Source organism: Oculina patagonica, chromosome 2, assembly GCF_052425735.1.
Source record: "Oculina patagonica isolate OP01 chromosome 2, crgOcupat, whole genome shotgun sequence".
Lineage (NCBI taxonomy): Eukaryota > Metazoa > Cnidaria > Anthozoa > Scleractinia > Oculinidae > Oculina > Oculina patagonica.
Window position 1 is genome coordinate 20,187,500 of NC_135759.1, and position 26,949 is coordinate 20,214,448.

At 37.9% G+C, this 26,949-nt stretch overlaps 1 protein-coding gene and 1 pseudogene across 1 annotated transcript; one reads left to right on the top strand and one right to left on the bottom strand.

The window, feature by feature from the left end:
* Positions 1-2,331: 2,331 nt before the first annotated feature.
* On the bottom strand, positions 2,332-13,096 carry LOC144638216 (neuropeptide FF receptor 2-like; annotated as a pseudogene).
* Positions 13,097-21,790: 8,694 nt separating this feature from the next.
* Positions 21,791-26,949, top strand: LOC144638225 (uncharacterized). Its single transcript, XM_078497434.1, has 5 exons — positions 21,791-21,838; positions 24,821-24,910; positions 25,313-25,888; positions 26,105-26,359; positions 26,600-26,949. The coding sequence occupies exons 2-5, from the start codon at positions 24,841-24,843 to the stop codon at positions 26,947-26,949; spliced, it is 1,251 nt and encodes a 416-aa protein (XP_078353560.1). The 5' UTR covers positions 21,791-21,838; positions 24,821-24,840.

The window sequence follows — 26,949 nt, forward strand, 5'->3', positions numbered from 1 at the left end:
TTTCTAAGTAGGCATCAAACGTAAGACAGATTTAGAGTTAAATATATAGAGGATATTACATGGTTGCGCGGAAATCACGAGTGGGATATCGATTTGAACACGAGAAGATAAATTTCATATCTCCAAGCAACCATGTAATATTCTGTTTATTATATAAACCTACTAATTACGATATTTTTGACGATTTTCCGAAGATTTCCGAAGATTTGCAAAATGTTGTCTGAAGGTCGTACGAATGTAAATATCTTCCAAACCTTTTTCGAAAATTTCCGAAGATATCCGAAGATTGCCGAAGATTGCCAAAGAAGATCCGAAGATGTTTCGACTTAATATCGATGTACTTTGGCTTTCGAAATCGATATCTTCACATGTGAAGATAACATGTTATTTTCACGCGTACGTGTGAAGATATGATTTTTTCGCGCGAAAGATTTCCTGGTATTTCACTGATTTTTATATAGTAAAATAATAAATATAGTTAATAGAGAAAACGCAAATCCGTCGCGTCTGGTGTTGGTCGAGCAACATTGTCAACAATTGGTTGAACGTCTTTTTTAGTGTAAAGGAAACCACAAGTTTGGAACTGTTTTTATAAAAACCACTCTATACCTAGAACGGTTTTTACTTGAGTGTCGAAAGTGAATTGCGTTTGCTTTTGTTTTGCATAACTATTCTTAGTGATTGGCTTAAAAATCTCGCGCCACTTTCTCAGCCAATCAGAACTAAAACCAAAACCAATCGTGACTCGCTCGCGCACGTTTTCCCGCGCTTCGTGCCGGCTACATGTATTTGCTTTGAGTTTTGATTGGTTCCCTGGATTGTCTGTGTCGTTTGTGATTGGTCAGAGTAATTACTTTGGTTTTGGTTTTACGACACTCAATTGAAAACTGCTCTAATGCAACGTCTTACTTACTGCTATTAAGGCAGTGGAAGACTGGACAACACTCGTCATTGGCAGGGTGGAAGATGCATCCGAGAGGTAGAGTAGCTGGACAGGATTTAACCGTTTTACAAACGGAGCCTCCGTCGTTGCTGTCCGTCTTCAAAGGGTAAAATGGTGTAACGACATCATTATAACAGGTTCCATGTGTTGTCAAGTAAGGTTCACTCCCACAACACTGCACTGTAGTATCATCAGCATCCGTGTCGTGTCCAGGAAGGTCACGAACTTTACCTTCAAAATAGTTATTAAAATACTTTACAGTGACTTTAAAGACAGAACAAAAAATGCTGTCACGGACAAAATTTGTTACAACGTCCTCAGAATAGGCCTATTCGACTCGATTGGACGAACAGCGCAGGAAGCTCATGCGGGGGAAACTAAAACAGCTTATTCATTTGCTAAAAAGATACCCGCTGGGCCCCAGGGCGGATTATAAATGACAAATCTTCATTAAAGCTTAGGGCACTTGTTCGTTTTCTTAGGAAATCTCATGAAACGCTTTTTTCTTTTATCGACACTTTTTTTTATATTTGATTTATTTTACACTGAGTATTTCCTTTCACTCGCTAAGAATATTTCATTAGGTACAATGGATTGGAAGAGAGTCTTTAAATTGTCCAACTTGTGTAACAACAAATCCAAAGCTAAACAAAATATAACTCACCTTGACAACAAACTTGCCTGTCAGGAAAAAAAGCAGCATTACTGCAACATCTAGCCTCCTTTGTATTTCTGTGCGAATTGTTCAAAACGCTGACATTTCCTCCACAGCAGAGAGATGTTTCTGTATTATACGGCTTCTCTCCAGCACAACATTTCCATGTTTCGTGTTTGGGACGAACATAAGGCTCTGAACCACATCTATCGCATACTTTATAACGGACATCATAATGCTTATTTCCGCATTTGCCAATCATATCTGTGCATTTACAAGCATACAAAAGCATATGCATCAGTATCATTTAAAGCCTTATGAAAAAACACCGAAGAAGTCAATTTTTTGCAATGCTGTTATAGAATAACATCCGTAAAATTGTACTAACTGATCGCCTTGTAAACTTTTCCTTCGTGTTTCGAACGTGATCATTTTGTCAAAAAGTGTAATTGGTTTGGAAAAAATCGTGACAATGTCATTAACAACGCACTCAAATCGTGGCAAAGAAACTTGACGTAATCTAATGGTTTAAAGACTTTTCGTACCTTTGTTTATCACCCAGTGTCCAAAATTGTCAAGGAAAGGTGTCTCAATAAGCTCTGATGAATGGTCGTCCATGTATCCCTTTTCGAATTTCATTGAAGGTGATTCTAGCTTCTTGATCAATGTTATTTGATGTTCTATTCTTACGGGCTGTCCTGATAAGGTACTATTCTGGAGACCTGCACTTCCACTAACAACAAACTTGTTGTCGTCGCATGAATGCTTGCTGTTCCACATCCAGTGGTTTAAATGTGGTAATCCCGGACATGTTCCCAGTCCACACCTCTTCTGTCCTGAAGCACAACCCAGCCATAAGCCATCTCCGTCGTCATTCATTCTGTAGAACAGAGCCACTTCGTCTCCGTAGCGAATAGGGTCATTTGTTGTCAGCCTTCCCTTGCCATAGATATGGAACACTTTCCTCGCGTGCGTGAAGACGTTTTCCGTCTCTTGACGTTTCGAGAAATTGCAGTCATTTTGGCTGCAAGCTAACCAAGATGTTGCCGTGTTTGTTGTTTCATTTATGGCAAAGAGGACAGCATCACCACTGAAAATATGATCTGGGTCTTCTTCTTCTTGTTGTTCTTCATTAAAAACAAAAATAAGTTTTAGTTTGTTACCCCTGTTCTAAATTAAATCTCTCTCCGTGCAACTATAAACAGCAGAGATTAAAGTGTGACCTCATTATATGAGAGAAAGTGATGATGACACCGTTAATGTAAAACACAATGCACTTCACCCAACGATCTTCACATAAACTACGGACTTCAGAATAAGGTTATAGTCTAGAATAATTTAAATAATCGAGTGTTAATATTGCTTTCAATACCTGCATTTGAGTAACAAAACAGCTCCAATGACAGAAAAAGGATTGTCAGACATCCGATCGATGCCAAATTCATCTTTTATCCCAACGATGTTCTGAAAGAATATGTGTTAAAGTTAAAGTTGCAAATAGGTAGGTAGATAAATAACTTAGGGTGACATCTACGTTGGTAGGTAATGTACGTAGGTTTCATAGGTAGGTAGATAACTAAGGTAGGAAGGTAGGTTGCTAGGTAGGTAGGTAGGGAGGGAGGTAGGGAGGTAAATAGGTAGGTAGGTGGGAAAGATAAGTAGGCAGGCAAGTTGATAGGAGGTAGGTAGCTACCTAGGAAATTGGATGAGTGGACAAGTTAAGTAGGTAGCAAGCCAGCTAGGTAGTTTTTTCGATTGGTAGGTCAAGCTCTCGGTCAGTCGGTCAGTAAAAAGTAGGGTAAATAGATAGATGAAAGGGTAGGTAAGAAGGCAGACTGCCAGGAAGATGGGTGAGAGGGTTACCTAACAGTTCAATAACTGATTAAATTGATGCAGAAATGTACTTGAAATTGTAAATAGCTCAACCCATCGTGGCAAATTGAAGATTTAATTGAGTGAATATTTAGTGTTTATATATATTTGAACAGATTAACAGTGATGACTTAAAAAAAATAATGCAAGCAAATCAGAAATATGCGTGTGGTCTATGGGAAATCTGAATAAGAGAACGACCAATAGTTGGTGTAATTATGATTGCTTGTGAGCTTGTATCTTCAGAAAGTCTTCCCGACTAAGAGGACGATAACAAGAAAACATCCCTATTTTATCAAGTTGGGATCTGGAAAACGAGGCTACGTACTTTTACTGAGCAGCGCGTGAGCATTGCACAATAGTAACTTCTATTGTGTTGAAGTCCCTGACTGTCTCGTGATTCTTGCACAACACTAAACTATTGTGAGAGGTCTCAAAGGTCGAAATTATCAGACATAAGCAATCAACGCCCCTTCACCCCTATCTAAGCTAGACATCTCCCATCTTATGTAAACTAAAAACATTAAAGGAATAGCAAGCATAAAAACTTTTATTTGCAAGCAAATAAATTCATGTATCTTAACTTGGGATTACGAGGGAACAGTCACGACAATCCAAATTGCAATAGAAAGCAAATAAACAACAATGTGAATATTATAAACCAAGTAATTGTTAACTTCAGCGTTGAAATACGTTTAAGGCCAGTCTTTTCCCAGGGCTATGACATCTTTGAATTTTTTTCTGTTTTGACAAAATTTGCTCTTATAGTCGTACTTTTTTGAATACAGTTTCAGTAAGAATGCTGAAATCTGTCCAAAACTTTCGAAACGCATGATAATCTGACCCACTTCTTCTCGACAACTTGTTCGTTTTAAAGACGTGAGTCGAGCACTTTATTGTGTCAACAGTCATCAAAAGTCAGGGTTATGAAGTGTGTCAAAAATAACCAAGTTTAGATTTACGAAATATATAAAAACTGCCATCAATCAATACAAACTTGTCATATGTGTGACAAGAACAGGAAATGTTTCAATAAACAACTGCGTGAAGTGAAAGCTTTAAAATAATAGCGTACCTTTTTCATCCTAATTTAAAATACTTTAAAACGCTTTCTACGCCAGGAAAGTTTTTTCATAAGCCAAGGAAATCATGGCAAGAATATAATGTAAGTGCTGATCAACTAATTGCTAAATTTTAAAATATCAAACTTTTTGCCGGAGGCAGTTACAGGTACTTATTGACAACAACCGATTCAGAGCATAAGTACACTCAAAGGCAATGATATCTGCGAGCAGGTGACCAGCTTTAGTTCTTTAAACTGTGAAAATTTGGTGGTAAAATCCCTAGATTTATAAGTTTGTATACATGTCTCTAAAATGTCTAAAACTCCCCCTCATCGGGATTCAATTGTTTTTCATTGTCTAAATATATTTAATGCACTAGACGTTATGTTCATATATTTTTCGGGTTTCTTGCCATATTTTTGTGTGTCGACGCAAAAAAACTCTATTTTTTTTCGTAGATTTAATAAGCAGCCGTAGCGTATAAAGGTTCTCACATTTGTTAGCGCAACTAGTGGTAGTGGACTAACGGAAACGTACATGAATCAGTATCATGTTGCAGTAGAGTACGAAATGAGACCGAACATCGTGTGCTAAATTTGTAAATACACTGTAGTGACCTTCAAGACTGCACACCACCGAGACTAAATCACGTCGAAATAACTGTTCCGCGCGCGGCAGTTACCTCCCTAGGAATTTTTCAGTTTCTTTTTTACGCTGTAAGTTTTTAAAATTTAACGCGATAATCCACACCAATTTAAATTCGTTATGATTCAGCCAGTGTAAACTTACTTTACCTACTAAAACAAAGTACAAGGTACCATAAATTAAGACAACTCGCTGTACACGTAACTTAACAAGATCAAATTTTTTCTCATAATCGCATTATGTCATTTTTACACACGAGGATGCTTTACGCAACGAATTTCTCTCTATAGAGAGATTGATCTTCTCAAAATTAAAAGACCAGACCTGACCAGACTCAGATATTTTCCTTCTAGATTAGTTTCGACCGCACTTTATTTTAGACCTGAACTGTTAATTATTTATTCTTATTCACGCCAAGGAAAGGACATCCCGTTTAAAAAATCCGATTATATTTTAGGTACTCCTCCCTTTCTCATTTCTGTTTTAACGCCATTAGCCCATAATATCAAGAACAATAAAATTAGCACGTATAGTAAAGTACCCATTGAACGTCGTGCATAATTACGACCAAAAGCTAAGTCAAATCTGCACTGCGCTATTTAGCACTAAATCCCAATAAACCAGTTTAAAAAATAATTCCCTTTTAGAACAGCTCATATCTATACAGATTAAATACTGAAGAAGAAGCCCAGGACTTTTATTCTTACCTTAAACGAGTTTAAATTGTTTCTCTGCCGGGAACCACTCTTCTCAGTCCAGTAGCCATGGCAAGAATGAGATCTAAGTATATCACAGGGCAGAATAACTACTACATTCCAACATCGCCACGTCTTAGCAGTCACGTTCCAAAAAGCAATATACGGGTGTTCGTTAACACTTTGTTAGCTTAAGGCATGGTACGCTTTTAAGATATCGGGACAGGTGCTTAGCTTAAGTTATCGCTTTTGCGCAGTAAAATCCCGGTTTTGACTATAGCTTCTATTATCACATGAACTTTTCAGGCAATATGGCAACAAAATTTTCTTTCATTGTTTTTAATTTCTTACCGATTCATTTTACTAGAAGGAAAAAAGGAGTCTAGCTATCGCTTGGCAAATATCCCTGACCGCAAAAAACTAGTCACGATGCTCTGTTGAGGCTTGATGGTTACGCCATATATTATTAAGTTCCTTATGAAATAAGAGCTTAGAAAGTCTATACGCGTTTCTGGATGAGCGACTTCGTTCCTCGAAGACAAGAAAGCCTACAAATGATATTATTCAGTTCAAAAAATTAAAGACTAGAGAATTGCGAAGAACCTAAAAATAATGAAAGAGACGATACATTCCCTAGGAGTGTTTATAAAGTAGGAGACATTTGACAGGGAGATGCGCTTTATGATAAAACATAGATCCCAGCTGGCAGATTCTTTTTCTCTCAATTCTCCCGATATTAAAATATCTCGTCAATCATTTAATAACTATCGGGTAAAAATTTGTTCGAAGCGAAAAATAAGATTTCGTCCAATAATTTATCTTACCTAACTGTACAGTTTCCGGCCTAAAGAGTCCTCATGGGCCCGATGAGGATAAGTAAGTAACTGTACAGTTTATGTGTTACTGATCTTAAAAAAAGTCATAAAGTGACTTCGTTTCCTAAAACTCCTTTTCCGGCTACAACTGAAGCTAAAATCTCATAGCTGGGTTGATGCTTTGTTCAGAAATATATACTTTCTAAGCCCTGTCGACTAACAAGAATGTAAAGTCTTTAGCTACATGTACTTTCAGACGAGAAAAAAAATTAGAGAAGATCAACCATTGACTTCCAAAACAATTTTATTGCTGGGCACTAACTAGATGACACCCAGAAGCATTTTAATAGTTTACTTACATATACGCAGCTCAAAGCTGATCTCGTTGATGAGGCCATCCATTTAATGCTATCTGTGCGACCTGAAAACCATGGACATGAACGAGCAAGAAAAAAAGTTAAAACGTTCAAGAAATAACAGGTGATAGCTGTGAAGGTATCAGGTGTCATTTTGTTTCTCTACTAATTTCTTTTTTCTTTTCAAGTGACTTGTATAAGAGCTCGAGTTTGAAACATTTCTTAACGAAACGAAGATTTTTCCCTCAAATGTTCCGTTTTTTACCGACTTACGTTTGGTAAAAAAGTTGCCCCTTGAGCACTTATTTTCTTGTAAAAATTACGTGATCAAAATTATCTGTTTTACGATTCCATTTACGTAAAAAGGTTTTCCCAAAGTTATTATGATCGATATTGTTTAATTTTAAAAGCTGTATGTCCCATGTGTGTAGTCCCTTGCCAAACAGTCATGAAAATCAAATAACAGCGGGAAAACTGATCTAGAACTCTGTTTATTTCGTCCGGTTATAAACAAGAAAGCTTTACAGCTGGTAGCACAGGGACGAATCGTCTACAATTATTATGACATTTTCCAAATCAAAGAAAGGCGGAGAACCAGAAAGTGATGATTAAAGACAATACTGTTACACGAGTAATTATCTAGCTGATTATTGTGTTTATCAGTATTCTTATACAAAAGATATACATCGCGCCATTGATCTGTCATCACTAATCTGACAACCATCTTCATGTTAACAGTTCACGATGTCAAAATGGACATCAATCACGAGGGGATTCATATTTTATTTGTTTTCAAAAGGCTTCCTTCTGTTTAACTGCATCGAATATATTCGCCCCTTAAGTAGCCTCCCACGCAGTCGTTCTTCGGGGCGATCGTGTCCTCCCACGCAGTCGTTCTTTGGGGCGATCGTGTTTCACGATCGCCCCAAAGAACGACTGCGTGGCTACCCCTTAATTTGCTCGAATGAAATCGTAAAGTTAAGGAAGAACTAGTTGACATCTGAAAAAACGGAAAACGTCGATAATTTCGTTATTGTATAAATAAAATTGTGATCGCTTGATTTTGTTGCTTAATATTGCAGTAAGTGCACCACATGTCTTTCGAGTCGATCATTTTGTCCCGCTTGATAGCAAATGCATGAAAGTTATATGTTATTACTTCTTAAAATTTGAGTTAGGTTTCCCTCATTATGTTTCCGTCCAACGATCAAGCGACAGGCAGATCGACAGACAGGTTTAGGAATGAGACACTGTGGGAAGGAACGGGAGAAAAACCACAGTTGAGACTCAGATCCTACGGAGAAAGTGGCGGTGGACTGGCCACACCTTAAGGAAACCGGTAAACAGCATCACCCGACAGGCACTGCAATGGAATCCTCATTGCAAGAGAAAGAGGGGTCGTCCAAAGAACCCCTAGCAAAAAGGTGAAGAGGCTAAAATGAAGAATTGGGGCTACACTTGGACAACACTGGGAAGGCTGGCCCAGGACAGAAGCTGATGGAGAACTGAGATCGTCAGTGGCATATTTCCAACCGGGACTAAGGGCTTGAATTGAAATTGAAATTGATAAAGCGACGTTTGTGCGTGGGCCTTTGTTTTAATATTAAGAACACTAGCGATTGATTACTACGACGGTGTCATAATTGAGATCGCTGGCTAAAACAATAGAGCAATAATGTGGACACACTTTAACGATCGGTAGTGATCGATCATAAAGGATCGCAGTAACTAAGAATAGAGCCATTCTCAATTTACAACGTTTCCCCTAGGTTAATTTAGAAGGCGCACAAAAATTATTCACATCCTTGTCTTTCTCAGTAAAACTGAGATGACTCTTGGGGAAACTTTGACTGACATAGCTATCATTATAGAGGTTCAGTTTATTGATGATTTAATCCGTTAACTCCCACAATTTTTCGACTTAAAAGGAGAGAGTGAGAATGAAGGAGCAAACATCGGATGCGCAGAAAAACTTTTCGAGAAAAAGGCTACCACAGAGCGCAGTGAATGGCATAACAGGTGCGCCTTCAAGACCAACAGGTGTTTGAATTGAAAACCTGTTGCTTCTCGTGTACCCTTTTTGTGATTTTGAGTGAAATTTAAACATACTCTTACAACTGCGAAATCATAGTTGATTAAAGTTAACGTTTGTCACTGACTGTTGTATCTTTGTTAGCAAGACGTTTTGGCTAACTCATCAGTTTAAAGATCGCCTGATGGTACGAGCGATGTAAACGTGACCACAGAAAATTGTTTTCTTTGCGTATTTTGTAATAGTTATTGGACTGAGTGGAGTACAATTCAAGGAGTAATCGGGCGAGCCGATCTCAAATAACGAGCTCGATATTACTCCCTGAATTGAACGACACGAGGTCCAAATACCAATTAATCGTATCAATAACAAAATTCGAGGTTAGGAAGTCTTTGAGAACCTTTTTTGTGTGAAAAAGTCAAAAGTAAACTTAATTGGTTGTACAGTGGAAAACAGTGGAAAAACAGCAAGAAAGAACCCATTTTAATGCGCGTGATTGACGCGCGAATGGCGTTGGTGTCAAATTACAGGTATCTAATTCGTAGCCGTCTTTTGTTTTCAAATCTCAGCAAAAAACGACAAAGAATTGCATCTTGCTCATGGCGAGGGATATTTTCTAGCGTCCTTGCTTCGCTTCTCTGCACTTAAGTTCAGCCTAGTTTTGTACTCTTGAAGGTGTTTTGGTCCTGGTTTTCGCTTCTTAGTATAGCTAGCTCCTCTTCTGACAACGTAGAAAATTTCTCATGTTCGTTACTATTGCTGAAAAGCTCAAAAGGAATGGAAAATGCGTGACAAATCTGCGTAACAAAATTTCGCCATTGTCGTCTAACAATGCGACAAGTTTACAGGGCTGACACTGTGCTTTGTGCTAATTGGCTAATATCTGTCACATGTTGTGTTTTCTTAGATTTAATTGGCTGAGACAAAACTATCTAATTTTTCCTAAATTGGACAGTTTGTACATTTAACTGAAAGCCCTAATTGAAACTATCCAAAATTAATCCCAAATTGGACATGTACAGTTGGCAGACATTAATGAAAAACAGTTGCGCTGACAATATAGGATTTACTGACAGCTATATAATTAGATACCTGTAATTGGACACCAACGTGATCGCGCGCCAATTGCGCGACAAATAGGCGCGCACAGACTTCTGGGATGACAATGTGGTCATTCCCAGCGTTTGGGTCTTTTAAAGACATCCAAGCTTCAGTCTGGGAAAAGCCGCTGATAGTAATATTAATGTGCCTCCTGTCCGACGACTCTAACGTTATCAAAATTCATCTGATGATGATATTCGTGGACATGGCTCGCAAGTTTGGAGTTATGATCGAACATCAAGACAGTCTTTTTGTGCTCAGAAACTCGCGTCTTCAGTGATCTTTCTGTCTGGCCATAGTATATAAAATCGCACTGTCTGCAGTTACGTTTGTACACTACTCCGGATGATGGACGGTCGGTTTTATCGTGCCGTCTTGATGTTCGGTCACAACTCGGAACTTGCGAGCCATGTCCACAAATGTCTTCATCAGATGGATTTTGATAACGTTAGATTAGTCAGAAATAAAGCACATTACTATCAGGTTAGTGAGTTTTCTGTCATCCATTACTTCCCGTATGTAATGTCGTGGGCTCTTACGCGAAGAAGGCACAGTTACATCGCTCTTTCGCTCAGTGCTCTCAACGAGTGAGGGAAATTTCCCCTCCCTCTGCTTCGTCCTCTTTTGTTGTTACCTTAAGTTGGCGGGTTCTCCCTCACCTTTGCTGGGATAATATTCTTAGTTTTTCATATTTCAGCTTTCTAATTATAAATATTTCCCCCTAAAACTTAAAACAAGTTTTGTTATGTTTAGTTTCTTCGAATTAGAAAAGTCCAGTGTCATTTGTTGGGAAATCATTAGCAGAAATTCCATTTTAAATGGTAAGCGCTCCTGTACTCCGATTCCCGATTTCCTCGCCATTACTTATTTGTACATATGTGTGGATTAGGGGGGAGAGAAAGCAACTTCCCATACATTCTCTTATATGAAATCTAAGCGATGCTCTCACAACTTCAAAGCATTCTCGGGGGGGTAGTAGCGGTTTTAGCGTGAGAGTTTTTTTTTATCCAAAAAAATAAATGGGGGGGGTTTTTTTTTTTTTTAAAAAAATAAAATTTGCATACAGCAGAATAATACCCGTAAACTATGGGACTGATGAGAGAACTTGACAGTCGAAGTATTACAGCGAGAGGGACAATCGCAACTTGGTCCTTAAAACTGAACGATTTCATCAAGTCTGTGGTGCTCCCAAGCAAACCACAAAACCAAGGACTACCAACACAAGCATGCGAAGTGCCTTGCCTTTGGATTTTAGAGCAGCTTGATTTACCATGCGGTTACGACTTTTTCTCCATAGGAAGACAGCGACTTTGGAGTAAGCTACAGTTATTATTAAAAGCGGCCAAAGAAATCCCAGAATGAAATAAATTGTAGCCACTATTTTTCGACTTGAGCCTTCATTCACTCAGGACGAAGAGCAGAGGTAAAAGGCATATGTGTTGTTAGTTCCTTTGAAAGAGGTGGTGAAACTTATAGCGTAAACGCCAGTGCTATACATCTGAGGGAATAAGCAAACAATGAAATACCCCAAATGGCCATAAGGTATCGGTAGAATTTCGGTTTGTGGCGCAAATGTCGAAACAGTCTTGTGATGCTCTGATGCCTGTCGAAGGCGATGGTCACCAAACTCAAGTTGTAAAAACGGCCGTTTACAGAACATTGTCGGCTTGGTTTCAAACGGGAACAGTATAGCCGTCCACTGGCCAGGTACAACTATCAGGCGATATGCAATATCTGTAATTGCAAGGTGAAACAGCATAAAGTTTGAGAGGTGTTTCCTAAAGCGCCTGCCTCGAACCATTGCGATGCAGACAGTTATGTTAGCGATAAGCCCGAGGCTGAGAAGAAATAGAGCTGAGATGTGTAATAGTCAGGAAAGGTAACAGGCAATTTATCCGTTTAATTCGAATATTAATAACTGTAGAAATGTTCATAATTTCGAAAAAGATAAAAAATACTTGTTTTGTCGACTTGTAATAAGAAGACTTTCTAACATGTGTCGCTGATGGGCCACTTGACTTTTTCAATTCACTGTATTTCAAACAAAGTTAAACCTTAAGTTAAAATTAAAAGGAATCGGCAGGTTGCAGTTGGTACAAATAAGTACTAGTGACGCAAATGCAACCGTTTTTAAAGCACAAGAATCCATATCAACACTGAGAAACGCCAATGCAAGAAAGGGCCTGGATGCTACCCCAGACCCAGGCTCGTACCCAGTCGCTCTTTACTTAAGAGCGAGGCCTGTACTATATCATTTAATATAGATAGATAGACAGATAGATAGATAATTAAGCAAAGTTCGAGTTCTTGCTGACGTTGTCTAAAACCCCTTTAACTTTTTTGTGTTCTGATTTCTGAAGTTGCGTATAAATGCAAACGGTGGTGATCTATATGCACTTGATTTTCCTTAAACTTACAAACGTTTCCTAAAACTCGCAAACGTTAAAGGATTAAATAAATATTGTTGTTCGTAAAGGAAACATTGCTGCGTTTTACCTATAATCCGATGTTGATGAAAATACAAATGAAATAAACTTTTACTGTTCTGGTGTTGAAACAAAGTCCTCGCACTGCTTTACCGGTTGTTCTGTTGTTTACGTGTGGTTCACTCCAGGGGCCTAAGACTTGAAGTTTTAACCAGAACAAAACAAAAGGAAACTATTGCTGAATTTTTATAATTTAAGTTTCATAATAAATGCTCAATAGTATTATTTAGTGAAAATACTAACAAGGACAACAGGAAAGCTGCGATTTCCCAACCTCCGATGACCTTCAGTGACCTCCATCCCCGTAAATGTTTTAGCCTTTCTAGAAAAGTAACCCTTCTATAATATTGACAGCATCTTATCTTTGGTTCATAACAATTTAGAAGAATGATTCAATTTAATGGGACGACATTTTTATAAGTTACAAGTCATGTTGGATGTTTTGTCGACCAAAATAATGCCCTACAGATCTTACGAGGCGAAGTTTCATGAATAAATTAGTGACCCCGGTAAGTGCTTGCTCATACAGTGAAACAAATTGCACGTTAAGTTAAATTACAGCCCTTTATATAACATTATGACTGATGAACGACAGACGCCTTGCTTTTTCCCAAATTCAGTTTTCAGACCTGTTTCTTTGTCGGGTTCAAGGAAGGAAAAATAGCTCTTTGAAGGAAAAACAGAGCGATGTCAAGATGTCACGATATTTTAAGTCATGTTTCTCCAGTGAAATATACTTTCTTTCAAAAACCTCAAAATAAACACCGGAGAACAAATAAAAAGCCCAAAGGATGGCCTGATACTTTGACAAACGTGAAAAAATGGCAATTTTAGGAAGATACGCCGTCCGTGACTTAGCCTTTTAATTTTTTAAATCATTCCTTTCACGAACCATAAGCAAGCAAAAGCGAAAACTTCTCGAAACCTTTGACAAACAGAGCGGACCAAAGTGATGGAAGCGAATACCACTGCGTTATGCAAATAAGTAAGAGAAATAATAAAAGTAAATAGAATTATGTATATGTATAGGAAAACGTTTAAATTTTACCCAAAAGCATAAAGCAAAGGGTAGACGAGACACCACAGAAGAAACAGCTTTTCAATTTAAACACCTGTTGACCTTTTAGGTGCATCTGTCACACCTTTTAGCTAACTAGGGCCACGCGTTCTCCCGTCTCCACTGTTACAAAATGTTTCTCTTACTGGTCGAGTTTTTTATTTTATCGCTGGCTACTGCTTTATCGCTGAAGGGAGAAGAAAATACGAGTTTTAGGCAAGTGATGACAGAGCAGTAGCAATGTATTTTGTTTAAAAAAGAACTGATAAAAATTATCCATTCTATCAGTTACTAATGAAACAATTATTCATGTAACCTTCGCTAGCAAGTTATCCGACCTTCGTTGATTTAAGAAAATGGAATCATTGTCTGAAGATTTCTTACTCTTGTCTCTCGCAGATGACAACAGCTGACATGATTACAACATGGATTTTACGACAGACGAACACAGATATAAGATCTCAGTTTCTTAGTTTATTTGCCTTTCTGGCATAAATAAACATTTGATATTGAACAAATAACAATGGTCATTTTGCCCGAGCGTTAATTTAAAAGTGAAAAACACCTAATAAAAACCAATGTCATTTCTAAAGTATTTCTAAACACAAATCGGGTGTAAGATAAAAAATTTCAAGGGAATTTTTTATTTTCATGCGATTAAATTGTAAGCTAAGTAAAAGGCAAATAGAGACCCAAGCAACAAAGTGGCACCTGATGCCTCTAGGCTTAAGTTCTCTTATTCCAAAACACATGACTTTAAAATATATAAGTCGAGGGAAAATATAGCCATTACTACTGTTTAGTGTTGTAGAACAAGAAAGTTTTTATTACACAAAGTTTACACCAGTGATCGCTTATACATCATTGGAAAGACACCATTTTTACTCCCTCTCTCTCGAGAAATCTAAATTTATCGTGATTGAGAAAGAAAGGTCTTTACAACTTAATATCATTTTCCAGCTAATTGAATGGGATTCGATAATCAGTTACACAAGATCAGCTTAAAAAAAAAAACACTTAAAACAGTGCTTTGTTTACCCTGGGTCATTAACGGATACATTTATTGTTGAGTCGTTCACGTTAGAGTAAAGCGAAGCGCGAGAGTGACGTCATGACTCAGACAAGACTCAGACAAACAAAACAGAAATGGCGGACGATTTTCCTAAAACACTTTCTAAAACAGCCGGTGTTTCTGGAAAACTTTATTAAAACAAAAACTTCGCCTAGATTCCCTCAATTTCTCTAAGAACATGCTGATGTTTCCTATGCCTCGTCGGGGGTATAGTCACTCGCGCGCTTCGCTATTGAAGAAAATTTCAGAAGCAGTCTAGATCCGCAGCAAGCTTTGCCTTTGCCTCGAATAATAAAACGTATTCTGTATGAAATTGACAGTGATATTTTCAGCTTAGTGACAGAGCTTCGAAAGTGTCATTTTCATATACAGTCAACTCTCTCTTAACGGACACCTCTGATAAGACGGACACCTGGTTATGGTCCCTGCCGTTTTTCAGTCATTTTACTGTAAGAAAACTCTCTGTAAGACGGACACCTCTAAGACGGACAACGGACAATTAAAAACCGCCAACGGACAGGCACTAAAAGTTATTTTTTCGTGAATAATACTTCAAAACTTGCTATCGACACTTTGTTATCGACAACTGAAGAGCATAGCAGGTCAGCGCCTTTAGAATACCAAATTTACCAAAAAAAATCCGCTAAAACGCATTACTTCTCTGCTTAAACTTGTAGATTTAGTTTTCTACTTACAGTATCACCGTTTGTTATTAAAAAACAAGTCGAATTCGAATCTCTGATATTATTTTTGTTCCACTTTATAGATTTTGCTAACGCAAGCGACTAAAACAGACGTGTATTCGTTGTGCACAGCCGTTTAGCTTTATCGTCTCAACATTTATGGTGTCATGTTACCTCGACTCTCTATAAGGCGGACACCTCTATATAACGGACAGTTGGGGCCGGTCCCGACGGTGTTCGTCTTAGAGAGAGTTGACTGTATGCAGATACTAACTTTAGTTGTAGCCGTCAAATTTTTTTGCGTGTCGGAAATCTGTTTGAGGATTAAACAATGTATTGTAGCAAAGCCCCGCCCTAGCGCACTTCGCTCACAGAAAAAATAAATCAAATGGACCGAGATCAGGAAAACTGAGGAGCAGAGAAAAACATCAGTCTAATGGGATAATGGGTTCTACTTTTAATTCCTATCAAATTTCTTTCTTTACGACCACTAAAGCAGCTAAGGGTTGGTTCTTATATAATCGCCCCGTCGTTTCTTTCGTTGTTCGTTTGCTGCTAAGCGATTGGAAGCGATCGGGGGTCAGTCTCATACGAGCGTCCCGATAGCCTACGAAAAACAATCATTTCAACCCTAGATCCAACACAATGACAGCCTTCAATGAAAGAACAAAATTCGTAGCCTCCCATCTTCTCAGTTATTACAGTTTTACGGCGAAGAAGGGAAATAGAAGTTAGAAGGATAGAACACGGCCGATCCAGGCGATGGTGATAACCCCAATCGCCGCCGACGTTAGCAATCGTCTGTTTAATGTTCTTGTATAATCGTCCCGATCGCAAGAAAACGTTTTGAAGTGACAGAGGCGATAGAAACGATCGGAGCATCGAAATTTATGGCATTCTTGCACCCGATAAAAACAGAGTAAGATTTTCTTTTGTCTCCTCATCCAGAACCGAGAATGCTCTTCGTAAGGTACTTTAATAATATATGTCGAACAAAAATGAATGGAAAACAGCGGAATTGTCAACCGTAGTGTCTTGACTTGTACCGCCTGCAGTGTGCATGGTTGGGAGTGTCTAGCAAACGATAACAAATGATAGCAAACGGATACCATATAATGTCTGTTTTACATCAAATATATTGAAAAACCACTTTGGTTTAGATATAAGAATGTTTAGATGTCTATGTAAGTTATGATAAAAAATGATTTACCGCTTAAAAAGAAAAACTAAGGCCAAGCACTTGTCAAAATATCTTAAGAGCTTACTATGCCCTGAGTTACTAACTTGTTAACGAGCACCCGTTATTCTAGCTGCTAAGACGTGCCCACGCTAAAATTTAGTGATTACCCTTTTGACTTATTAACTTAAACATGTATAAATTTCATTCACAAGGATATATCAGTTATTTTGAAACAAAATAAAGGTGAAATCGTATCGGCATACCTTAAGGTTACTATTGTTAGCGATTTTAGCGAGTTGGGCCCAAATCGCAAAATTTAGTACTCGCTAAAATTTGTCTCGGACAAATTTAATAGTCGTTAAATTTAAGTACTTCCCACCCACCCCAAGGGGAAACAAAATAAGCATAGACGACTTGAAGAATTATTCTAGATGCCGGTAACTTTTTTCTTTCAATTTGAAGTGAGTTGGTTCTTTTATGTTAACAACATAGCTATGTATTACCCAATAAGGTTGTGACATTTTGAACAAGTTAATTGTGGTTCAGATCCAAATACCTTAAGGTTACTATTTTTACCGGCTACTAATTTTAGCGATTTTTTCAGAGCAAGATTTAGCGACTATTTAATTTAGCGATTTTCCGAAAAATTAAAAAAAGTTAGTGATACTGTGTAAACCAGTTTTTAATGAACATATAGCTAAGATGGAAATGAATGTTCAGTAAAAGAACCAACTCACTTCAAATTGAAAGAAAAAAGTTACCGGCATCTAGAATAATTCTTCAAGTCGTCTATGCTTATTTTGTTTCCCCTTGGGGTGGGTGGGAAGTACTTAAATTTAACGACTATTAAATTTGTCCGAGACAAATTTTAGCGAGTACTAAATTTTGCGATTTGGGCCCAACTCGCTAAAATCGCTAACAATAGTAACCTTAAGGTATGCCCATACGATTTCACCTTTATTTTGTTTCAAAATAACTGATATATCCTTGTGAATGAAATTTATACATGTTTATTTGTTTTAATGTAATAAAACATAACCGTTAGAATTAACAAAAATGAGTAATCAAAAATTGTCATTGTTAGAGCAGTTTTCAATTGAGTGTCGTAAAACCAAAACCAAAGTAATTACCGTGGCCAATCACAAAGGACATAGACAATCCAGTGAACCAATCAAAACACGAAGCAAATACATGTAGCTGGTACGAAGCGCGGGAAAACGTGCGCAAACGAGTCACGATTGGTTTTGGTTTTAGTTCTGACTTCTGATTGGCTGAGAAAGTGGCGCGAGATTTTTAAGCTAATCACTAAGCGTAGAAATGCACAACCAAAGCAAACGCAATTAACTTTCGACATCCAAGTGAAAACCGCTCTAAATTGCGATTAAAGATCACTTTCGAGGTGTAAATGAGGATGTAAATGTTAAAAAGGTGAAAACGTCTGGAATATAATGCAATTTGAAGAGCTGGATCTGAAAAAAGAGTCAGAAGATCTTGGAGAGGATTTCAATATAATCGGCAGAGGCCCCAAATAATCAAGAAATAAATTTAGCCAGTATTACAAGAGTTTTACACCAACACGATTTCATTAAAGTTTCAAAGATTCGAAGCGATAGATGCGGTGTCTTGCAAAATAAACAGTGCGAAAACGTATTAATCTGGGTTTAACAGCGCTATACTTCTTCAAAACTGCGTGGAGCGAATGATTCATATGCGAGGAGTGATTGCCGCAAGCGCTGCGAGTTGCACCCCGAGTTTGCATGTCTTGTGTGGAATCAAACTTCGACACTCCTTCGTGCGCTTACCATATGTGCCTCGTGAATATGATTCCCCCTTCTCAATAATTTCGCATAACTTAATATACAATATAAAACTAAATATGAGTCAATTAAAAAGCAATAGATTTCACCACACGATGGAAGATCTAAGGATGGACACCAGTTCGGTGGTATTTGTCTATACTGACAGCACCTTATAACTGTTTAGAAGAATGATTCAATGTGACGGACATTGTCATAAATTGCAAGTCATGTTGTATGTTTTGTCGACCAAATGCCCTGCAGATCTTACGAGGTGAAGTTTCGTGAATAAATTAAAGGATACTGTTAGTGCGCGCACACACGGTGAAAGGAATTGGTTACTAAGATGATTTTCTCCCCTAATCATTGATGAACGACAAACGTTTGGTCATTTCCCAAATTCAGTATTCAGATCTGTTTCTTTGTCGGGTTTGAGGAAGGAAAAATAGCCGGTTGTTTCTTTGAAGTAAAAAGCAGAGCGATGTCAAGATGTCACGATATTTTAAGTCATGTTTCTCCAGTGAAATATACCTTCATCCAAAAACCTCAAAATAAACACCGGAGAACAAATAAAAAGCCCAAAGGATGGCCTGATGCTTTGACAAACTTGAAAAAATGACAATTTTAGGAAGATACGCCGTCCATGACTTAGCTCTTAATTTTTTGAATCATTCCTTTCACGAACCATAAAGCCTGGTTCTCATATGATCGCCCCGATCGTCTCTGTCGCTTCTGTCGCTTCAAAAAATTTGCTTGATCCAATCACCTCGAACTTTGCAAACGACAGAAGCGACAGAGACGATCGGGGCGATCATATGAGAACCATCCTTAAGCAAGCCAAAGCGAAAACTTCTCGAAATCTTTGACAAACAGAGCGAACCAAAGTGATGGAAGCGAATACCACTGCGTTATGCAAATAAGTAAGAGAAATAATAAAAGTAAATGGAATTATGTACACTACTATAGGAAAACGTTTAAATTTTACCCAAAAGCATAAAACAAAGGGTAGACGAGACACCACAGAAGAAACAGCTTTTCAATTTAAACACCTGTTGACCTTGAAGGTGCACCTGTCACACCTTTTAGCTATTGAGGGCCACACGTTTTTCCGTCTCGATCCACTGTTTTATGATTGCCTTCGTTACAAAGTATGTCTCTGACTGGTCGAGTTTTTTATTTTATCGCTGGCTACTGCTTTATAGCTGAAGGGTGAAGAAACGACGAGTGTTAGGCAAGTGATGACAGAGCAGTAGCAATGTATTTTGATTAAATATAAACATTATCCATTTTATAATTAGTGATTTCTTGTAACCTTCGCTGGCAAGTTATCCGACCTTCGTTGATTTAAGAAAATGGAATCATTGTCTGAAGATTCGTTAGTCTTTTGTTGCAGATTTTCACTCTCCGATGAAAACAGCTTCATCGATTTGACAACAGACGAACACAAATTTAAGATCTAGGTTTCTCAGTTTATTTGCCTTTCTGGCATAAATAAACATTTGATATTGAACAAATACCAATGGTCATTTTGCCTACGAGTTATTTTTAAGGTGATAGTTGTTTAAAAAGAAACACCTGATAAAACCAATGCCATTTCTTAAGTACTTCGAAATTTAAATTGGATGTGATATAAGAAATGTGGAGGGATTTTATTTCTTTTCATGCGATTAAAATGTAAGCTAAGTAAAAGGCAAATAGAGACCCAAGCAACAAAGTAGCACCTGACGCCTTTAGTCTTAACTTCTCTCATTCCAAAACACATGACTTTAAATATATAAGTCGAGGAAAAATATAGCCATTACTACTGTTTAGTGCTGTAGAACAAGAAAGAGGTTTTAAAATATGAAATAAAATGATATTTATTTTAACGTGTTTTAATTACACTAAGTTTATACCTGTGATCGCTTATACATCCTTAGAAAGATACTATTTTTACTCCCTTTCTCGAGAGAGGAATCTAAATTCATCGTGTTTGAGAAATAAAGGTCTTTACGACTGAATATCATTTTGCAGCCAGTTGAATGGGATTCGGTAATCAGTTACACAAGATCATCTTCAAAGAAACACTTAAACAGTGTTTGGTTTACCCTGGGTCATTAACAGATACATTTATTGTTGATTCGTTCACGACAGTTTCACGTTGTAGTAATGAAGAAAATTTCAAAAGCAGTCTAGATCCACAGACTGCCTTGAATAAACGTACCCTATATGAAATTAAAAGTGATGTTTTCCACTTACATGTAGTTGACAGAGCTTAGAAGGTGTCATTTTCATATATGCAGATACTATAACTTCAGTTGTAGCCGATAATTTTTCTTTTCGTGTCGGAAACCTGTTTGTGGATTAAACAATATATTGTAGCGCACTCCGCTCACAGAAAAAATAAATCAAACGGACCGAGATCAGGTAAACTGATCATTTCTATCGCATCGCTCGCTTGCAAACTGCTGAGACGATCGTTGGTGATCTAAGCGATTGGAAGCGATCGGCTCTTATGTAATCGTCCCGATAGCCTGGTATGAACGAAGACCAGATCCAACATAATAGTAGCCTTTAATGAATGAGCAAAACTCTTAACCTTCTATTTTCTCAGTTATTACAGTTTTACGGCGAAGAAGGGAAAGAGAAGCTAGAAAGACAGAACAAGGCCGATCCAAGCGATGGTGATCGCCCCAATCGCCGCAGACGTTAGCGATCGTCTATTTAATGTTCTTATATAATCTTCCCGATCGCAAGAAAACGTTTTGATGTAACACAGGCGATAGAAACGATCGGGGCGATTATATGAGAACCAGCCTTAACAAAGAATCGAAATATAAAGCATTCTTGCACCCGAAAGAAACGGAGTATAAAATTTTCTTTTGTCTGCTCATCCAGAACCGGAAATGCTCTCCGTAAGGAACTTTATTAATATATGTCGCACAAAAATGAATGGAAAACAGCAGAATTGTCAACCGTAGTGTCGTAACTTGTACCGCCTGCAGTGTGCATGGTTGGAATTGTCTAGAAAACTATAACGGCAAACGGATACAATACGCTAACCTTTTTACATCAAATAAATTGGTAAGAAGCAGAAACCACTTCTGTTTAGATATAAGAATGTGAGATGTCCATGTAAGCTATGGTAAAACGAAATTCACCGCTCAAAAGAAGAACAAAGGCCAAGCACCTGTCTAAATATCTTAAGACCTTACTATGCCCTGAGTTCATAGCTTGTTAACGAGCACCCGTTATCCAGGCTGCTCAGACGTGGACAGACTAAAATTTAGCCATATATTTCGATGCCCTTTTGACTTATCACTTAAACGGCATTCTTGCCATGACTACTGATCTGAGAAGAGGGTTCCCTGGCAGAGGAAGCGTTTAAACTCCTTAACGGTTTTAAGGTAAGAGGAAAGAGAAAACGTTGGCGACATAATATGTACTTTCTTATGTCATTTACATAGGTATGTACCGATAAGGTTATAGTTTTTCCGACGATTTTATTGTGGTTTAGTTCGAAATATGCCTATGGGATTTTACCTTTTGTTTAAAATAAGATATACTTATAAAAGAATTTAGTTATCGTTTTTAATGTTCTTAACCATAAGCGTTTAAATGACAAAAGAGACTACTCAAAATTGTCATGGGTTTTTTTAAATGGCGATTTAAGACCACTTCCGAGGTGTAAAATAGTATGTAAATATTCAAAAGGTCAGGGCGTCTGAACTTCGATACAGTTTGAAGAGCTGACATCTGAAAAAATAGGTAGGCGATTTTAATAAGGATTTCACGAATCGGCAGACGGCCCAATTGTCTAGAAGTACCAAAATTGTGCCGGTATAACTCGGGTTTTATACGAACGCGTTATCATCAAAGTTTTGAAGACTTGCAGTGACAGATGCGAAAGTCTTGCAAAATAATGTGTCCATTACGTGCAAATCTGAGCTAAACAGTCCTTTATTTCGCCAACAACTGTGTGAAGCGAACTGCGCGCCAGCATGTGTGTCTTGTACGTAAAGTGGAATTAAAACTTTAAAAGCTCCTTCACTGCGCCTAACATATGTTTTGCCTCGTGACTTTGCTGCTTCTCACTAATTTCGTTTTATTGATCAGTCAAAATAGAATATAAGTTAATATATGTTAAGTAAAAAGAATAAGCTTTCACCACACAAGGAAAGAACTAAAGATTAACAAATGTTCAGTGGCATTTGCCTCACGCGGGTACCATAACCTGGGTTAATAGTTTGTTAACGAGCACCAGTCATTTCTGTTAGCGATTTGACTGCCAAGACTCGGCAATGTTGGAGATTAGCCTCAAGCCATTACATTGATCGCATTCTTACACCGATTAAAAGATTACAAATAAACATACAAACTAATCAATAGCATTCAAAGGCCTAGGTCGTTTTCGCACTTGGAACGAAATCTGTAATATTTCCGGTCATTTTGGAAGCTTAAGTGACAATCATGGCGAAGACAAGTGCCACCTTTATGTATAAGCAAAACCAACTTGTCAAAAAATACCACCAATCTACGAAGTTTGTCGTGTGACAAAGCTGCGATACGTTTAAATGCTTTTGTAATATTTTTGTCATTCTGAGTACATTCTTTCATATGCAAGTGCTACCTTTTTACCTCAGTGCAAGTATGAATTAAACTGATAGAACGTGAGAAAAGACAGATTTGAGATATAAACAGGTACAGTATAAACATATTTCAACGCATCAGAGGACTACTTACATACGACTTAATTTGTTAATGTAAAGCGACAGGAAATGTTAAATTGTCTAAGATTTTATGCCGTTGTGCCATTATTGAACTTACATCTGAGAAAAAAATGTGTAAATAAACGAGGACAACTTTAAATTGAACAAGGACGTATAAAATACCATAACTTGCGAAAGATTTTTATTTATGTATAGCCTATTTATTTCGATATTTATGTATAGGCAATTTATATTGGTGCTTATAAATTAACTCAGATACTACGCGCGCTCCTATTGGTCAAACTCCCGCTTCCGACATGGCCGTACTACGCTCGACCACGCATAAGGACGAAGAATTAAAAACGTTAGTTAAACGTCTTCTTTTGGTCTATCTGATGGTTAAAACGGGGGATATGGTTCTCGTAAATGATCATTATGAAAATTTTAATACTGTGGAGGGATCACATAAATACATTTTCCCGCCCACCAAAGTTGGAGCAAAGGAACTCGAAAAAAAAAAACGAAAACGCAGAGACAAACACATGAGAAGGAACACAATAAACAGGTTTGCTTTCACAGAACTAGAAAAATATTTGAAAAAATGGATATCGTTCCATTCAACATTTACTCGGAAACGTTATTTGAAAGGAATTAAAACTGCATCAAATTGGTCGCGATGAAATTATTTTGATACGCTGAGTCCTTGTACGCTCTTGAATTATACTGTTAGTCTTATGTGCTTTCATTGCTGTCTGCCAAGTCTGTTGTTCGGCGAAAACGAGTAAAAACGGAATAAATAAATGCATGACAAGTTTCTAAAGCAGAGTTTGTGGCACTAACCATTATTCTCAATATCGCTTCGTTTAGTCTGTAAAGTTTGTAAACTTGCAAAGTTTCGCGCAGTTTTTTGCTATCGTGATGAATGACTCCGGCCAAAATTTGCTAGATGAACTTCAGTATGAGAATAAGACATTTGATTACAAAATATAAAAATAGATTCCTATTTCTTTGACGAGTGTTTTCCCCATAGTTATTTCATTTAAGCAATAAACTGATTTTTCAAGGGATTTACTGGCGTAATAAAACCACTTGGGATGTTGGGAAACACTCGTGTTCTCCCAACATTCCGCGTGGTGTTATTACGCCAGATAAGCCCTAGAAAGTGCGGTCTACTGCTTAAATAGACTACCTACCTACCTACCTACCTACCTACCTACCTACCTACCTACCTACCTACCTACCTACCTACCTACCCAAACACCCACCCACCCACCCACACACCAATCCACCCACCTACCCAACTACCTACCTCCTTACCTACTTATAAAAACTACCTACCTACCTACCTTCCCACCTAACAAACAACCAGCCTACCTACCTAGCTGCCTACCTTCTTACCTACCTACCTACCTACCTACCTACCTACCTACCTACCTACCTACCTACCTACCTACCTACCTACCTTCCTACCTACCTTCCTTCCTACCTAACAAACAACCAACCAACCTAGCTGCCTGTCTTCTTACCTAGCTACCTACCTACCTACCTACTTACCCACCTACCTACCTACCTACCTTCCTAGCTAGCTAGCTACCTACCTACCTGCCTACTTACTTCCCTGCCTGCCTTCCTGTCTACCTACCCATTTAAAAGTTTAAATGTACCTAATTGATGTTGCAGAACAAAGTTTGAAGACGAAGATGAATTTGACATCCCTTGGATGTCTGACACTCCTTGTATTAATAAAGCTGTTGTGCTACACAAATGCAGGTAATTTTGTTAGTTGTTTTGCATTACTGTCAACTCTTATAATCCTTATTCTTATCTTTACAAACCAGTATGACTTTCATTCTTGTCCGCTTAGTTTAGCTATGAATTCCTAGTCACTAAAGTTCTTAAGACGATTCTTCAATAATGTAATTGCAGAATGCCCAGAACCTTTAATTTTATTGAATCTCATTAAAGTGTCTTATAAAAACACCGTGTGTCGCTTTTCATGGAGAAAAAGTAAATCTAAATAACAGTTTGTATTATGTTATGCAAAACAGGGAGTGTTCAAAACAGGGAGAAAAACAGAAGAAAGCATGTAAAGATCAGACTGAAATTTCAAAACGAAAGTGTAATCTTGTCTATGAAGTTCTAACAGCAGTTTTTGGTTCTTTTTTATCAAAGAACAAGAAGAAGATCTAGATCACATTTTCAGTGGCGACGCTGTCCTCTTCACCGTAAACGAAGCAACCAATACGCCAACATCTTGGTTAGCTTGCAGCAAAAATGAATGCAACTTCTCAAAGCGTCAGACAACGGAAAATGTTTACACCCACGCCAAGAAAGTGTTCCACATCTATGGCAAGGGAAGGTTGACAACAAATGACCCTATACGCTACGGAGACGAAGTGGCTCTGTTCTACAGGATTAATGACGACGGAGATGGCTTGTGGCTCGGTTGTGCCTCAGGACAGAAGAGGTGTGGACTGGGAACCTGTCCGGGATTTCCACATTTAAACCACTGGATGTGGGACAGCAAACATTCATGCGACGACAACAAGTTTGTTGTAACTGGTGCTATGGACCTCCAGAATAATACCTTATCAGGACAGCCCGTCAGAATTGAACATCAAATAAAACTGGTTAAGAAATCAAACTATCTTTCGATTACTAGTGGAAAGAGACATATGGGCGAAAATTCATCAATGCTCATAGAAACACCTTTCCTTGACAACCTTGGGAACTGGGTGATCAACAAAGGTACGTGGAGTGAACAAAACCTTTTTGTTTCCTGATACAGGAAAGCGTGAGAAAACAAAAACACCCGAAATAAGTATATAGACCTTTCATTTATTATTTTTCTCAGTTATGTGCGTGTTGTTAAGTCTATTATTTCAAAATGACATCACTTTTTTTTATCTAAAAATGCGTGACTGAATTAATTAAATGTGACGTTTGATAATTTATAATTTACAGATATGATTGGCAAGTGCGGAAATAAGCATTATGATACCCGTTATAAAGTATGCGATAGATGTGGTTCTAAGCCTTATGTTCGCCCAAAACACGAAACATGGAAATGTTGTGCTGAAGAGAAGCCTTACAATACAGAAACATCTCTTTGCTGTGGTGGAAGTGTTAGCGTTGTGAACAATACCCACAGAAGTGCAAAGGAGGCCAGATGTTGCAGCAGTTCTGCTTTCTTTCCCGACAGGCAGGTTTGCTGTCAAGGTTAGGACGTCTCTACTTTCTTTAGTTTTCTGTTTGTCGTTAATGAATTGTTTCGTAGCTGCTAATCTATAAATGTGTAAATGTTCTATCAAGTGATAATAAACAAACAGTTAAAAAAGGAATAGCGTGGGTGAAGAGAGAAAAAGAAAACGATTTCCGAAGAAAACGAGGACGATTATCGAATGGTAGCAACCATTACCGTTTTTCTGGCTTCAGATTAATTTTTATATATATTTTTAGGAAACGTTCGTGATCTTCCTGGACAAGACACAGATGCTGACGATACTACAGTGCAGTGTTGTGGTAGTGAACCTTACTTATCAACACATGGAATCTGTTGTAATGACGTTGTTACTCCATTCTATCCACTGAAAGTTAATGGTGAAGTTGCTTTGGAATGTTGTGATGATCAAGGTTTTAATAACAGGACAAGCTTTTGTTACTCTTGCGGTAAAAATAAACATGTCCTGCCACTGACCGAGAAACAATCGTGGAGTTGCTGTAAAGACAAGGAAATATACAAAGATGAAGAATCCAGGTGTTGTGAGTATGGTGTGGAAAGAGGAAAACAATGTAAGTTCACTGTTTAG

Excerpts from the sequence above, each read along its gene's own strand:
- LOC144638225 (XM_078497434.1), top strand. The coding sequence starts at position 24,841 with ATGAATTTGACATCCCTTGGATGTCTGACACTCCTTGTATTAATAAAG. Across the intron at positions 24,911-25,312 it reads GTTGTGCTACACAAATGCAG|AACAAGAAGAAGATCTAGAT; the intron begins GTAATTTTGTTA and ends TTTTTATCAAAG. Across the intron at positions 26,360-26,599 it reads CAGGCAGGTTTGCTGTCAAG|GAAACGTTCGTGATCTTCCT; the intron begins GTTAGGACGTCT and ends ATATATTTTTAG.